Source organism: Lampetra planeri, unplaced genomic scaffold (assembly GCF_965212315.1).
Source record: "Lampetra planeri unplaced genomic scaffold, kcLamPlan1.2.h2 scaffold_1004, whole genome shotgun sequence".
NCBI lineage: Eukaryota > Metazoa > Chordata > Hyperoartia > Petromyzontiformes > Petromyzontidae > Lampetra > Lampetra planeri.
In genome coordinates this window covers 9,524-27,293 of record NW_027613713.1, presented here as the reverse complement: position 1 = coordinate 27,293, position 17,770 = coordinate 9,524, and the positions used below count along the sequence as shown (strand labels likewise).

At 42.6% G+C, this 17,770-nt stretch overlaps 1 protein-coding gene across 1 annotated transcript; it reads left to right on the top strand.

Annotated features, from left to right (window-relative positions):
* The first annotated feature begins 10,221 nt into the window (after positions 1-10,221).
* Positions 10,222-15,275, top strand: LOC144738470 (GDP-fucose protein O-fucosyltransferase 1-like). The gene is given in 8 exon segments (XM_078621490.1): positions 10,222-10,354; positions 10,571-10,692; positions 11,745-11,858; positions 11,860-11,928; positions 12,562-12,674; positions 12,825-13,017; positions 14,313-14,555; positions 15,081-15,275. Coding segments are annotated over 8 exon segments (1,182 nt in total).
* The last annotated feature ends 2,495 nt before the right edge of the window (positions 15,276-17,770 follow it).

Genomic DNA, 17,770 nt, shown 5'->3' with positions numbered 1-17,770 from the left:
CGTGATTCCAACACAAACCAGACTGAATCTATTCAATACAAAAACAACATTTCTTCACATTCTTGCAAAAGCAAAAGACAGACAAGACATGGTATTGTTGTTATGAATTTTACTGAAACGAAGGAAGAATTTGCACTAACAATAAATCAGCAGCATAATTAAGTGCTAACTTCATTAGTATCAATACATTTTTTTGCTACTGAACTTCAATCTTCCAACTACGTAAACTTCTTCCAACTGCTCATTGCTCATGGTAAAGAAAAAAAATTAAATCATATCTGTAAAGAAGCACAAGCAAAGAAGAGTCACGTGAACTAATCAGAATATCCATGCTTTACTATCAAAAGCCAATGTTGCTCTAGTTTGCAAACACTAGATAATGTTAGCGCGTTGCCTTACATTTTTATTTGGGAAAGGGATCTTTATACTTCTTTAAAAACATGAAGCATCTTCACTTTCAAATTCTGGCTTGACACACTATCTTAGTGTGTGGAGAGTGTGAAAGTCTGTAAACCAGAGCTAATTCACTCACAAATCTTTACGCTAGCTAGGGTGCTTCATACAAACGTTCTAAAGAATTGTTAATTTGATTTGATTTGGCCCTGATTCGAAATGAAAAACAGACTCAATCTATTTAATATGAAGTGCAACAGAATCTCTTCTTCATATTCTCAAGCTAAGGACAAGACCGCCGTATTGTCGTTATATAAGCAGCAGTTGGCAGATTTAGCTTCTTTTGTTAGCACCAACAAACAAACAATATTTGATTCAGACATTCAGCTCACGCTGGGAGTTACACACTTGTAGCATGTAAAATGTGGAAACATGGTGACTGTGGTGCGTTTGAGGGACAAATGAGCTTTTCTAATGGTTGTAATCCCACGTCCCTCACACACACAAACACACACACACACCTCTCCTGCATGGACCAGAAACACCAGCTACTGTGAAAATTCACATTTAACACACAAATAAACCTTTTCTCCTCTCTCAAGCTCATTCACTGACAGCACACAAATGAGTGTAAACACTCCAGCACACAAAAAGTGCAAAGACAAAAAACAATTGTGCACACACACACAACACACCACACAAACACTGCTGCGTCTTCCCATCCAGTTCTCAGGCTTCCAGTTTCCAGTTGAGAAAAACAACAAATAGTACAATGTTCTTGCAGTGGTTGGGTGAAAAACATCCATTCTAGCATGAACCCAGTGTCCTTTCTTTCCTCCGCACCGCTCCCCCCCAACAGATCCCATCCCTGCCTGGGGAAGGTGAAGGAGTACAAAGAAAGGGATCAGAGCTTTTCCGATTCTTCCCTGGTTATTAACTGCCATTTGTCCCCTCAGAGGGCTGTCCTCCCCATTAACCCAACTGATGCTCTTTTCTCATGGAAATCAGCCTGCTGTTGCTGCTGCCGCCACCCTCTGCTGCAGCTACCGCCAGCGCCGCCGCTGCCCCTCTGAGGTGCAAAGAATTGTGGGGAATTTTCAGAGAAGAAGACCTCCCCTCCAGCTCGAAAACATCTCTCTTTCTCTCACCGCTCGCTCTCTCACACACACATATCAAAGTGCACGCCTCACAAACATGTGCGCAAGCAGGCAAACACATTCACTCAATCACAAAGGGCAAACATGAAACATGCTGCGACCACAGGGGCATGGAAGCAATGCACAGCAATACACGGACGTTAATGAGAAGAAGCTGCTCAGCGGACCTGCACAAACCCTTTCCACCAAGCAGAGCAGCTCTTTGTGCACAGAAATACACTCGGCAACAGGTATCGAAAACCCTTGAGTGTGAAGGTCACATCACGAACTTGTAGAGCTGCTTGAGTATTCTACTAATATCAAGTAGTCGGATAAAAATACTAGAGCTGCTTGAGTATTCTACTAATATCAAGTAGTCGGATAAAAATACTTTTACTTTACTGAAGCATTAAAGCAGAGAGAATATGTGTAGTTTCCATTTCACTACAGGCACAGGTCAGCTGGTGAATGACAACTTGTCTCACTGCTGATCACACGGTGACATTATTAGCATTTCTTTTCCATTTACTTTCAGTTATGCTAACGTGAGTGTGTGCCCAATGTGCACTGCGAACTGGATGTATGAACTGAGTGCTTGTGAGTGAGACATGTTAGCGTCGTAGTCGTATTTTGTTTGTCCTTTATGCTAATTCTGCTTTGCAGTGAATTTAAGTTTCAGCTAGAAATGATCCGTTGAAATGACAATTTTGCTCGGTTTCAGGCCGTCTGCTCTTCCCCGCTGCTTCTTCTTTGTTGTCTTCATCTTCTTCTTCTTCTTCTGCCTCCTTGTCTTCTTCTTTGTCTTCTTTTTCATCATCATCTTCCCGTTCTTCGTTTCTTCTTTCTTCTATGTGTTCTTTATCGCCTTTGACTTCACTTTCTTCTCTTGTCATCTTCTTCTTCTTCTGTGTATGTGGCAGTTAGCAGCTGTTTTTGGGGTGTTAGCACCACCCGGTCCTCCATGGAAAACACTGCGTTGTTTCGACAGCAGCCAAACTTTTGGCTCAATAATTATTTTTTTTCAAATGGAGTTACTCGAGTAATCCTTTCGGTTTCTATATAGAGACATATGAGACACAAATATTCGGTGCATCAACAGGTGCAGCTGACAAACAACATACGGGGAGGAAGGAGAGGAGGAGGACAGGAGGAACAGCCTCATGCAGCGGGTCCATCACTCTCTTCTGGTCAAACATCAATACAAGTCTTGACTTGCACAGCAGCAACAAAGCCATTGTCTTGTGACAAACTCACTTCCATTTCCTTATTATGTACCTGGAGGCCTTTACAGAGGATGCCAATCTCAGAGGAGTTAAATGTGTGGTCGTCGCCCGCAGGATAACTAACAAACACACACACACACACACACATACATTTATGTGTCCTCAGAGTTTACACAACTTAAACATGAACCATTTTTCAGTGGTGTTTAAAATATTCCTTCTCATCACTGATGTCACTTCAGACTTTCACCTAACTTTACACACTTTAGCACATTATGCGGTTGAGTTCAGTCAGTTTTAACCGTTTCAGGGTACAACTGCAGTGATGTAAACATGAAAATGGAAGCTTGTTTATAGAACTCATTGTGATTTCAAGCTGTGATTTGAGTAAAATGTCTTAGGCTAAAACATCATTTGGGGAAATAGGAGGGCGAACTCATGTAGTAATAAAATAGACATTATTACCATATTAGCTCTACTCCACAGGAATGGTCGGTTTTTTACATCTATACAAACATGAAACATTCTCCTGTTGTAACCTCTGAAAAGTCGATTTCAACACTCCTGACTGACAAGTGAAAGCAGAAGCCTGCAGAGGAGCCAGCTATCAATAACAAGTGCATAAAATGAACCCCCACATTCTGACCCCAACCCCCCGTTCCTAAGGTCCTGCTTGTTATTTACCCGCTTCCAAAGGAAGACACACACACGCACGCAAGCACGCAGGCAAAAGGCCCGGACCATCCGATGAGCTGACACAAACATCATGAAGAAGCTGCTGAACTTCCAGTCGCAAATCATTTTTAATACCATCATTTAATTACTGTGTGGTGCGTTCATGGCTTCAACTTTCTGGCAGAGTTTGTCCCTGCCCGCAGACGAACACTCACCACGGGACCTTCCTTTGACCTCCCTCGGCTCTGCACAGACATGCCACACCGGACAAATACTCAGAAAACACTTCAGACTCCACGAAACTCCTAGCGCAGAGCAGCGGACGTCAGCAGAGACGGGCCGCAGCACAAAGTGCACCGTGTTCGACAACTTTTCTCTGCCCCAATTTGCTGCGTGTTTGTCGGCAAAGCCGTGTCGGAAGGCTCCGGAGCTGCTCGTCCGATGGCTCTTTAAAAAAACACCCAGCGAAAAGTCCGATGGTAACAACGCATTGATAACGACTGACGATCTGCGCACGAATGTGTCAGTCAGCAGCAGTGATGTGTGCGCGCGCGAGCACATACACACACACATAGAAAAAAACGAGCAGTTTACCCACCAAAAAGTTTCCAGCACCGCATTAGAGACTTTCACATGGAGCTCCGGTAAGTTCCATCCCGTCCGGACCACAAAGCCCGCGGAGGGATCCGCAGCTTCGCTCGGCGGCTCCGCGCTCTTCTCTCGTCCACTCAGCTCGAACTCCCGTCGGCTTCTTTTCCTCCGTTTTCCTCCGTATCGTTGTGTTCTTCGTGTCGTGGGAGTGAGTGTGTCTCCTCAGCCTGCAGCCGAGTTATGGGGCGGTAAGCATTGTGGGAGTGTGACGTCAGGCCACTTTCACAAACTTTTCTTTTTTTTTTTTTTTTTTCCTCAGCGGGGACTTTTTTTTTTCTTCCCCAGCCCCGGTGGTTCAGACACCTGCAGCCCGGTTCTGACCCACTGACACCGTCCGAACATCACCAGCACCTGATGTCCCACCCGACATTCAAATAATGTGAACTTGTATTGGTTTTAACTTAGTACTTACTACTATTATATAGCTATTACTATTACTATTTCTGACGGAATTAAAGATTAAAACTTCAGTTTCTAGCTAGTTAGCTAACTAACTAGCTAGAAACTAGCGAAACCAAATACTAAAAGTGTAAACTTTGTCTCAGTTGTCAGAATTAATTGTGGACTGAATGAAGGTAAATTCACTGATTGAAATATTCATAATATATTACCCACAGACAACATAATGAAGAAACGAAATGTGTAATAAAATCAAAATAAATAGCGAAATATTCGAAGTGCATTTGGAACTTTTCGGGGACTCCCACGTGGTCCTCCTACCGGTGGTGGGGGGCCGTTTTTGCGGTTTGGGTGAACTGAAGTCGGGATTACTTCCAGGGCACATCAGCTTGTTTCCTCATCCCACCCACCCCCCGACCCGCACCCCCGGCCGGCCGGGCAGCAGCCCCTCCTCCCCTCCACCACCGGCTCCCCCATGACCCATGGAGTTGCAGGCTGGATGTGTTTGTGCAGAGTTGGGGGGTGTGGGAGTCCTCGGTGGCGTTGCCTTCATGGATACTTACACATTACACTTTTTAGCAAACGAATTGTTCTCTTTTACACCACGCCGAGCGGAACTGGAGCCACACATACACACTGATTGATTTGTTTTTACCGTTATATTTAATCAGAACTTATCTGTAACATGGCAGTTTCTTCTTGTTCAATTACCGCGTACTTTGATAAAATAATTGAAATTTAATTTAAATAATCTTCTAACGCACAAAAGAAATCTGCAACTGCTGCTTGGTTGCAAAATTAAACTAGACGGTCGCTGATACTTCGAATTGTATCCATCAATCGATGGCTTAATTAAACAATCGAAAGTTCTGTCAGAAGCTGACATTTCCGACGGAGTGTGAACGCACCGAAGGCCTGCTGGTGCATTCAATGAGCAACGGGAGAAAAGTGCCTGTTTCCGGAGCAAAAACTCTGAAAGCTGCCGCCACGAACCGCGGAGCAGCTGCGGGACAGTGAACGAGGAGCGTTCGGTAGTAACCGAGTTAAGGTGTGTGTGGGGGGCGTGGGGGGTAGTCATAATCCCGCAGGACAGGTATGTCGCTGTTTTCAGGAAGCGACCGAAAAAAAGCACGATTCTCAGCCGATTCTCAAAGTTTATTTGTTGGCGTGTGAACGCAGACAAATGTGGACAGATTGTCAATAAATACACGTTACGACCGGACGGCATTTGCTTTTTTATTTGCGGGAAAAACTAAAATTGTATTTGTTATTTCTTCATTTATATTTTCATTTATTTTAGAAAGATAATATAACCTGCAGATTGGGCAGATAATTATTTTTGATCCCAGTCAATATCTGTTGTTTGCTCAGTTAGTGTGTGAATGAATTAAATCAAACAGGATGGTGGATTCAAAGTCCGATTTTTGTTCTTTTCTTGTTAAAGATTGATAATTTATTTATCAAGGTAATTGTTGTATTAATTAAAAAATAAAATTGTGGAAACATTTCATTCAAAGTAAATGCGTAAGAAAATATCAATTTTGAATTTTAAAAGTTTTAAATAATGATCTCTGTAAGATAATACAAATATACTTTACATTAGGAATACTGAAACATTTTGAAGAAATCCTGTTATTGAATTTCTATTGGAATTAACGTTAAACTGTAATGATTCATTACACAGTGCACATTAAATAGTTCAATCTCTCTTGGTAATTCTTGAAATGTAACTTTTATGAAAGAACATACAGAAGAATAGTGGAATATTTATTTTAAAAAAATGTTGAGGAAACTTTGAAAAGAAGGAGAAATGAAGGGTTTTAAATCATCGCATGCTGGACCATCTGGTGAAAGAAAACTGAGTGAATGCAAATTTGTTTATGTGTTATGGCGGTATTTGAGGGGGAGGAGGAAGGTGGGTGAAAGTGTTTGGGGGAGGATGAGGATGATGAAAGTGTTTGAGGGAGGAGAATGATGAAGGTTGTTGCTGATGGATGTGAATGAAGGTGGGTGAGGAAGATAGAGGTGGGTGATGATGATGATGATGAAGCTGGGTGAGGATGATGAAGGTGGCCCCACCTCCAGCCCCTTTGTTTATTTTCTCTGGTCACAGCTGATGTGATGTCTCCACACTGAAGATGATTGCAGATATTTTCATCACTTGATGGACTTTTAACGACCACATCACGTCTGAACACTCAGCTCCTCTGCTTCTTGTCAGGAGACCACTGCACCTCCTCATCAGCCCTGATTAGACGCAACGCGTGCAAGCAGGAGCCTTTGACAGCTTCTGCTGACGGGACACAAAAAAACAGAGGCGCCGTTGAATAAAACTCTCATCAGTCGCTGAGCGGAAACATCTGTGTCTGTTTACGTCCAGTAGTAAGATCTCCAACTGGTTCTCCACTGTGTCGTCTAGGCCACCCCGTTCCTCACAGGTTATCTGCTAACACACACACACACCTTTCCACCACACACTCTCACATCAGCATCAATAGATAGATTGTGATTAGTGAGCAAGACAATTTGTTGACATCTGGAGCAGACTGGAAGGAGAAGATCTGGTCTCTGTGAGCACAGTGTGCTCTTCTTATATGTTTTGTTTAAAACCGCTGGGCGGTTTACATGAACAGAGATGGGTGATAAACAGCTTAAAGAAGATGGTGGGTGAGGGGGCGACCACCAGGACACAGTCATAGCTGCCCGACACGCACCGGATTCCACCTCTGCTTTAATTAGAAGGTGGTTTTCTCAATCAACTGAACTTCACATTAGGGAAGGCCCAAACGCATCTTTGAACCAGGTTTTTCAGCCATCTTGTGTGTGTCAGAAACGTGAAGGACACGTCTGTCCACCGTCAAAGTTTGCATCAGTACCTGCTCAGAGGAGAACCTGTGTGTGTGTGTGTGTGTGTGTGTGTGTGTGTGTGGTGGGGCGTGATCAGGTCACAGACAGCCGTCATCAGAGGTCTGCAGCACTGTGATAAGCTGGTTGGGTGGAACGTGGCATTCTGTCCAGTCACACATCTCCGTCATCAACACGGGCTGAGGGAACCTAGTCCAGCTGAAACCTTCAAGAACCTTCTTCTTCACCCTGAAAACTTTGTTCTTCAATCTGAAGAGTGGGATTTTCAGTTTCATGCTGAAATGAGAGCAAACGGCAGAAGTTTGACTTGTATTTTCACATAAACGTGACAGAAATCGAACCATTTTCAGTTTTACTGATAAAATGAATTCAAACATGAGAGTTTAAAGATGTTTGGTTCTTTGTCATTTCAGGATGAACAAACTTGTTTTCAGGAAAACGTGCTTTCTGGAAGGAACCCCTGAGAAACTCATCTGAAATGTGTCACACATCCAGAATGTTCCAGCAGACAGTCTAACATTAAAGGTCAACAGGAGGCCGACACCTTCATTCACTCCAGTGGGTGGCTGTACATCAGGGTATAAATACTGTGTTCAATGGCGAGTGTGTGTGTGTGTGTGTGTGTGTGTGTGCGCATGTGACATGTACTCGTTGTAAACATCTGCAAATGTCAGCATTTTCCTCATTTTCCAGCATTTCATGTGTGAGGAACTTCAAAACTCTCAAAAGGGAAATTAAATTGTCACAAAACAGTGTCAGTGTGAAGCAGCACGTTCATATTTGACTTTTAATTTCCATCTGAAAGAAAAACTCTGTGTGTAAATATTAGTGTGTTTTAGATATTATACATGTTCTGCTTTGACCTATTCTGCACTTTAAATGAATTACCTCCACCCAGGAGGTTTTCATTTGGTCTGTCTGTCTGTCAGCAAAATAATTAAGATATGAACAGATTTTCATGAAATGTTCAGGAAATGTTGATAATAGACCAGGACCAGATGATAAAATGTTGGCCATGTTCTGGAACAATCTGGATCCAGAAATCTGTGAAAAGGATTCTTGCTCATTGTGAGAAAAGGACATTTTCAGCATCTGAGTTTTACTATTGAAATAAAAATGGAAAACGAAGAACAAAAAGAAAAAAATCAGAGGCATTATTTGTGTAGCAAGTGTCCTCGTGATTTTTTAATAACTATTTTACTACTTAATGACATCACATTGATTTGATTCAAATGGTAAAGTAATGTTTTGATGATCAGTGGATTTATTAGTGGGGATCAAGTGAGTGTGCGACTATAATGTGGGTGAAAATGAGCTGTTTGGCGGAGTTCTGTGTTGTCCAAGTGCTTTATATTTTATTCTCATATTTATTCTAATACTTTTAGATCACCTGTAATTTTACAATATTAAGCTACTCTACTTTCTGTGACTGTTCTCATATTCTCTCATGCTGCTGCTTTACATTGTTATCACTGCTGTCATCTCAAACAATGAGAAACAGTGTGTGTCGGGGGCGATGTGGGGGGGGGGGGGGGGGGGGGGGCGCCCTCTCTCTGTCTCTCTCTCTCTCACACATACACACACGCAGGCAAAGAGAGGGAGAAAACAGCCAGCTGTCGAGCATCAGAGAAAAGAAAATGGAGAGTGATTGAATACATAGGGTGTGTGTGTGTGGGCGGGGAGAGAGGAGGGGCTGGAGGATTAAAGAAAAATATCTCAGTGGTTGTGAGGAGCAGAGCAACACAGTGATCTGCTGCTTAAGGACTTGAACCATCAGCACTGATATGAAGATTAAGGCCGCACCCCCATGTTGCCATGACGACCTCACACGTTGGGTTTGGGCTTGTTGAGAACACATGTGAACACCTGAACGTCTCAGTCTTCATCGGTAAACTGCGGAAGCGTGTGACTTTCTCACAAGAGCTGTTCCCGAGGAAACACTCACAGACATTTGTCACTCATCCACACGTTTATCTTCACAGCTGGAAAATCACAACTGGATATCACATCAACTTCTAATTAACGATTCAGGGATTCTCATCATCATGAATTCACCCTCTGTTCTCACACCGTATTAAGTGGCATCAGTCTGAGTTGAACATGCAGGAAATAAAGTTTTAAAAAAGTTCTAAGGTATTCATTTACTCCGTGTGTGTGTGTGTGTGTGTGTGTGTGTGTGGTGTGTGCGCGCGTGCGCGCGTGTTTTTGGGGTTGGGGGTAGGGGGTTGTTCGGGGGGGGACAGCCCTCATAGCAGCACTACTTGCCTGCAGGTTGGTTTACCTGCAAAACAACGCCGTGTCTCAGGTTGATGAAGAACCAGGGTCATGCAGCAGAAGGTTCCAGGTCGGGTTCTGAGTGTGTCCATTTTGGATGTCAACCCTGATTGGTCAGCGAGTTTACTTTTGTCTTTTTTGCTACACCATGATGATCAGAACATTTTTTTTAAATAATAATGTATTAATATAAATAATATAAACAATGAGACATATATAACTAAAAGGGGTTAAAAATAACAGAATTAATACATTATTCAGTAATATTCAATTAAACATTTTTTGTCACATTGATGAAGAGCCAAAAAAAGAAGGAAACTTGACTACAACAAATAAAGTAGTCTAATAATATGAATGCATGCTATTTGTCTACTGTTTGGCCATAAACGCTCATGTAATAAATGATAAGATACATCGTGGATAAATTAAACATTTTATGTCTGGTCCAAAGAAAAACAAATGATTCATTTATTTAATTTGAATTTTCCTGTGAACTTCAGTGCTCCTCCGATCCTTTAGGGGTCCTGTTGTCACTGCTTGGACTCCTCAGCGGACCCACGAAGAAGAAGCGCAGCGGTGCATTGTGGGAGACAGCGTGAACTACGATGGCAGTGAAAGTTCTCCGCGGAGCTAGCGTTTCATTCCTCCTCTGCTCAGTAGTGCTCCAGAGTTGCGGGGACTCCGGAGCAGACGTGCGCTGGGATGAGAGCGGATACGTGTTGTACTGCCCCTGCAAGGGTAATTCGTTCTCACACGAACACGCATTCACACGGGAACGTGTGATTTATGAATTGACAGCAAATAGACTCACTGGTATTATCGCGAGAGTTGAGCGTATGTGTGTATTTTGGACTGCGTTCGTAAATCAGACGATGTTGTCTGTGGGTGAAGACGTAATTCACGTCACGAGGAACAGGTGTATGTCGACTGAACGTGTGTGACGTCACCGCTCAGGTCGCTTCGGGAACCAGGCCGATCACTTCCTGGGGTCACTGGCCTTTGCAAAGATGTTGAACCGAACCCTGGTGGTCCCGCCCTGGATTGTGTACCGACACCACTCGCCCCCCTACACCAACGTAAGTTCACGTGTCAAGAGGCGTGGGACAGAGCTTACCTGTCACTCCTTTACATCTGTATGTACAGTTCTCCTTGGTCTTGACACGTTCTCATTCAGTAGTTTTTCTTTATTTTACACTGGAGTCAGAAGCACTTCATTAAGCCTCTAACCCCTACGGTATCACTGCTGATACATTCACGCTTTCATACGTTGGAGTACCGTAATTGAACGACTAGTTGCATCAGAACATGTTGAACGGTTCCTGAAAGCTGAGAAGTGTTACTTCACAGCAAGTTTCCGTCATTACGGTAATGATTCACCTCTACTCGGCATCAGAGTGAAAGGGATTACCATAATGGCAGCAACATGTTATCACAAATAATCAGATAATGACGGTACTCCAAATAATGCCAGCGGCGGCAATACCGAAATTCCTTAGTGTCAACGGCTCCTCTCCAGAAGAAACAAACTAAATAAACATTTGCTAAAATGTTCAGTGTATACAAATAAGTGTGAAATATAACTATGTATAAAATATAAGAGTTCACATCGCCAGAAGAATAAAATGATATATACAGCAGTAAATACACACATCATCTATGACACATTCAAAATAAATTGCAAATGAAAACAGAAAAAAAAATCAGACAATAATAAAACAAATAATGAAATTGGTCTCTGATGGGTCTTTAGTTCTCTTTTAAAAATGTTGAGAATAAAACCTGAATAATATTGCAAAGAAAATAAAGAACCAAAGCACGTTTTATAAAGTAAATGCAATGGCAGCCACTTGTTAACACTCTAGTTTGGAGTCCTAAAGATGTTTACTGAGGAAAGACCTGTTTTTTTATTCAGTCTGCAATAGAACCCCAAACATCTCTGCTGGCTCAGATCAGCTGACAGCGGATCACCTGATGACCTTTAACCTCATTCTCAGAAATACAAACAAAACCTGCGTCTGCTGATAAATTCCTAAAGCGTTTTCTTGTGGTTTGTGTTGGTTGCTGGAAGTTGCTGTCATGGAACCAACATTGTTTCCTCTCTCCCTTCCCCTGCCTCTCGATCATTCAGGTCCACGTTCCATACAGCGAGTTCTTCCAACTGGAGGCCCTGTCCACCTTCCACCGTGTGCTCAGTCTGGAGGACTTCATGCGGCAGCTGGCGCCCAAACACTGGCCCCCGGGCCCGGAGGAGAGCCTACTGCTTTGAGACAGCCGCTCAGCGCAGCCCGGACAAGAAGACATGTCCCATGAAGGTGAGTGAGTGTGTGAGTAGCTGGAAACCATGATGGCAAGCAGGAACTTGATAAGGTGATGTGACCTGACACTCACTGATTTATAGCTTTTGGAGACATGATTGAGTTTTAGTTCTTGACATTGATGTGAGCGCCGAGAGCTACCTGTGAATGGGTGAGCTCACACATTCACTCACATCGTCTCTCATACTGGCCCACTTTCTCTCACATGTTCACTTCTATTCACTCACAGGTTCTCTCATATTCACTCACACGTTCTTGTACATTTGTACTCAGACGTTCTCACGTTCACTCACACGTTCGCTCTGCTTATCCTGTAAACAGTTACGGTGAATGAGGGTGAAACGCTGCTCTCTGGTGGTCACATCCAGTACTTCTCATACAGGTTTGACAACACCTGGCCACTTCAAATGACTTTTGACATTGACCTTTGTTCAGTTTTGGTTTTCAGGAACCAAACATCTGAAAGGTTTTAAGAATTCATCTAATGATAAAAACACAACAAACAAACATAGAACACAAATGATTCTGTGATAATGATGATGATAATGATACTATTAGTTGTCTGACGAGGCAGCGAGGCCTTTAATACGACACATGGCATGACCAGGACGGATGGTGGTTTGTTCTCAGGACGGGAATCCCTTCGGCCCGTTCTGGGACTATGCTGGTGTAGAGTTTGACTCGTCGGTCCTTTTCTCCGGTATTTCTTTTGGCGCCTATCATCAGCCTCAGTGGATGAAGAAGTGAGTCTATGCGACTGCAAGTCATTTATTTTGCTTTGACTATTCGTGTAAACGTCTGAGAGCTGATTTGAAATGGGACGCAGCAGATGCAGAATGTGAACAGTCCGTTTCCTCCAGTGATGTAATGTCAGTCATGTGTGGGTGGAACAGGTTCCCACCCTCGGAGCACCCTGTCCTCGCCATGCCCGGCGCTCCCGCCCAGTTCCCGGTGATGCAGGAGCATGTGGGCCTTCAGCGGTTCATGGTGTGGTCAGAGAAGATGCTGGACGAGGGAGAAGAGCACATTGCCGCCCTGCTGACCAGACCGTACGTAGGTGTTCACCTGAGGATCGGCGTTGACTGGGTGAGACGACAATCATGACTTCTTTCAGGCACAACAACTTGAAACATGCAACTACTTGCATCCACTTGAACTGTCCAACCAGCACAACAATTCACACTCAGTAGTGTCCTGTTCACAAGCAATCTGTCCGAAAGAACAAATCTTTTGAACAAACTGTACTGAATCACTGACTGAACTGATTTGTTCATTTCCCAGCTTAGCCTGGGTGAACCTGATTTGTGGTTCGTTCCCTGCCAATGAGTCAACTGACACACATCACTCTCGGAATACGAAACATACAGAAACAGTGTTGACAACTGAGGTACTTGGCTGGCATTCACACCCGAGCTGACTGTTTTTCACAAAAGCGACTAATACTAGTAATAATAATACATTTTATTAAAATGGGCCTTTCAGGACAATCAAGGAAGTTGTACAATTACAATAAGAGCAGATGCAGCAACAGTAAAAAACAACAACAATGAAACAACAGTAAAATATCAGCAATAATAAAATCAATAATAAAATCAACAAACCCGACAGGGAATAACAGATTGCAAAGGTCTGTGGGAAGGGAGTTCCAGAGCCGGGGGGCAGAGCGGCTGAAAGCCCTTCTCCCCATGGTGACAAGACGGGCAGAGGGACAGAGAGGTGGATGGAGGAGGAGGATCTGAGGGAGCGGGATGGAGTGGAGATGGGAGAAGGTCGGACAGCTACAAATCTTTTTCTGATTTTGAATCTTTTGAACAAATCTGATTCTAAACATTTAAAGAATAGTTTGTCTAACATCACTAACACTGAGACACCAAGCTGCGACTGGTCATTGCGACCTCACGTAAACTACTGATGTTACCACAGCAATGGGTGCCTATAAGTGAACTCTTCTTCTCAGCGAATTTCCACAACACGCGCTCTGGAGTGTCTCTTAGCGGTTTTGTTAACATAGCATTTGACGCTAATGTCGTGAAGACACGGTTGCCGTGACTTCAAACGTATTTAGCAGCGCGTTGTTCTTGTCCTCCGGTCCAAACGTTAACATGGGGCATTGTGGCTGAATACATCACACAGTCACAGACACGCACCCACCTGGCTACCTGTTGCCAGCTCCCAGCTGACTGGTCAGAACATTGTCAGTGACTGAACAGGCAGAATCCTCTGGATCTCCTATCATTGAGGAGCAACGAGCAACCGTTTTGACCACTGACACTATGTCTGCAACTGTTCGGCTGCTCCAGGAATCTCTGTTCTGGACTGGACTGGACTGTGTCCAACATTTACATACCCACATTTACATAAACTTCTCTTCTCCTTCACAGCAAAATGCCTGCAAACTGTTGCAGAGTGGCGACACGGGGCCTCACTTCATGGCCTCTCCTCAGTGCGTCGGCTACAACCGGCAGACCGCCCTGCCGCTCACCATGACCATGTGCCTCCCCGACCTGTCCGAGATCCGCCGGGCAGTCAAACTGTGGGTGAAGAAGACGTCTGCCCGCTCTGTCTACATTGCCACCGACTCCGAGTCCCACAGCAGAGACATCGAAAAGCTCTTCAAGGGGAAGGTTCTGTTTCTGATTCTTTATGCGTCTAGATTTCTAGGCTGGATTCAACCAAGACAATATGAAATATGAAAATTAACTACAAAAAATACAGGTAAACACACATAATTATTAATAATATAATAAATGATATTACTAAAAAATAGATGTATACACATAAAAATAAAATATGCAGCATTATATTTACATACCCACACATAAAAATATCTATACACACTAGGTTATCTAAGATCTAAAGAACTATATTGCACATGTTTGTTAAATATGTTTGTTCACATTTAATTATGGAACAGTCAAGTTAAAGGCTAAATTTGTAATAGTATTTTTAAAAATGAGCTATTAATTGTTAATGTTAATTATGATGGTGTATGTTCATGTTGTTGATAGGTAAATTCTATGCGAATGGCAGCTTATACAAGATTATCCTTCTTTCTGTTTATTCTTTAGTTTGATCGTATTTACCTTGTTTTATAAACACATGAATGAATGAATGAATGAATTCATGAATGAAAACGTGTCACTCTTCAGGTGAAGGTGGTTCACCTGCAGCCCAACTCAGCTCAGACGGACCTGTACATCTTAGGTCAAGCGGACCACTTCATCGGCAACTGCGTCTCTTCATTTAGCGCCTTTGTGAAGCGACAGCGGGATGTCCACAGCCTTCCGTCGTCCTTCTTTGGCATGGACCAACCTGGGACACCCAATCACAGAGTGGAGCTGTGAGCACGCAGCTTCTCTGGTCATGAAAGAGAGACAGAGCACTTGGAAGAGATTGAGATGTGGCTTGACGGTTCATCATGTGTGAAACATGCATTGACGCGTCCAGTGTTGGAGCTTTGATTGTCTGAGAGCGCAGGAACACAGCAGGTCTTGATGTTTCTGAAGGCTTCTGACAAAAGAACTGCTGCTGATAGATTACTGGTTTGTAGATTTGTCCTCCCAGGAGTTATTCTGATGTGTGTGATCTGTATTTTCTCTGTCATTTTTTTTGTCCACACTGCAAAACCCGAAATCTTACAAAGAATATTTTTCTTATTTCTAGTCCACATGTCTAATTTCTCATAAAATAAAATAAAATAAAATAAAATCTCTTAACACTTGAAATTAGACACAGCCTGAAAAAGTAACTTGTTTCTAAAATTCAGATTTTCATTTAAAATTAAAATAAGCAAAATAAATCTACCATTGGGGCAAGATTTCTTTTACTTTTTGATAAGAAAAAAAAAAACACTTCTTTTTTTCTACTTTTTCAAAGTTGAAACACGTGAAGATTGTCTAAAAACAAGTCACTTTTTTCCGGGGATGTCTTAATTTAAGAGTATATTGATAGTTGAAATTATACATTTTAATGAGAAATAGGACAAATATTCTTAGTAACATTTTGATTTTTTTTCCCTTCAGCTGCAGCCGTGTTCTGTTGCTGCAGACCTGTTTTACAATCCCCAAATACTAATGGTGGGTCAGGTGACCTCAGTGAACCCACGAGGAGACTGTAATGTCAGCAGTCATGTTCTCCCTGTCGGGGTCTTCCTTCACTCACTCACTCTCTCCATCCCTCCTTCCCTCTCTCCTCTCCTGTTTGTCAGCCTTTCCACAGCACAGTAACTGTATGCAAAACAACTACTTGTCAATGAACCAAACACAAGGAATTTGTTTGGAGCCTGTGTGAATGTTTAGTGGACAGGATGTGATTATCTGAATATGGAACAAATGTTACAATGATGTTTGGAGGAGTTAGGAGTCTATTTGCACTGATTGAATGGATTTCATGTGGGTGAAAGTGAGTAACGGCCCATCGTCTGCCTGTATGGAAGCAGAAACTCTAATTTTTTAATGTTTTCATCAAAGTGAAGCACACTAGTTTTCCAGAAGCAGCAGTCTCAGCCCGTTCACTCGTGTTTCTGGCAGCTGAGCTGTGACTACATGGCAATCAGCTGATTGACATACACGTGTAATGCTGGTGGAGCGCCTTAAAACTGGTTGCCATATTTATGAGAACAGTTTGAATTAATCTATGTCCTTTCACCAGTCGACAACAGTTTTACCTGCTGTTCCGTAAATAAGAAAGACTAAGGAAAACTTATGGTTAGCTGTGATTCACAACCTAAAATCAAGAGAACCACAACCATAAATCTAAATTTCTTTATGATGCGATTGGTACTCCTTTGGGGAGGGATATAACGTTAAAGTCTGGCAACTCAGTGCTGCAAAGGGAGTTGGAGGCAAACGGCTAATGGCTGACCCAGCGGGGATTGTTAGATTAGCTAACGTTCTTTACTGACATTTGTCACGACGTCGCCATGTGTCAAATTTGAATGTATTTTCCTCGTATCCGCTGTACAACTGCTGCTGCTGTTAGCAGGTTATGTTCAAATGAAGCAACGAACTATTGAACGTCTTGGTCAGTTTTATTGAAAATAGGTCCATTCATTAGATGCTTTGTTTGAGTGACACATAGTGGCGAAATAGGATACAGCAAAGAAATGTCTCTCATAGGTTGTGCGTGATTTGATCTCTAAACATGTCGTGTGGTAGATGGAACAGATATTTTGTCAGGATGGGGATTCAGTGTTTTTTTTTTATTGACAAACAATAATTTTACCTCCGCCACTGACGTTATGTTATTGACGGTGTTTGTTTGTTTGTCTGTATATAACTCGAGAAGTTATGAAGGATATAGGATAGGAACTATATAGGAACAGATGATTTACAGTATATGCGATCTAGAAACCATCTGGAATCAGGAATCTGTTGAAGGATTGTTGGTAAAAATCCAGGATCCATTGTCTATAATTTGATCATATAGATCAAAGTTAGATCTGGGTTTGACTAAACTCTTGATACTACGATCCACAGCAGGAGATATTTTGGTGCTGGTGGATTTTCAGACACTGTCAGATGAAGATAAAGACGTGAACTAACAGCAGATAGTAGCTGAGACGGATAGTGGGACCAGATTTGTTTGATCTTCAATAGTTTTGGATCTGGATCTAGAAGAAAACCACCATCACATCAGCAGTCAATAACTGCTAACTAAAATGGTATCAGTGTATTTCCAAATGATCAGGGGATGTTTTCTGGGTCAAGGAATCTATTGATTTTGATTAAATAATGTTTGGTATACGAATATTTGGTGGAAATCAAAATGTAAGAAAAACTATGAAGTGGAAATCACAATATGGGTGGAAATGAACTGCTTGGTCTCCACCAAGCAGCTG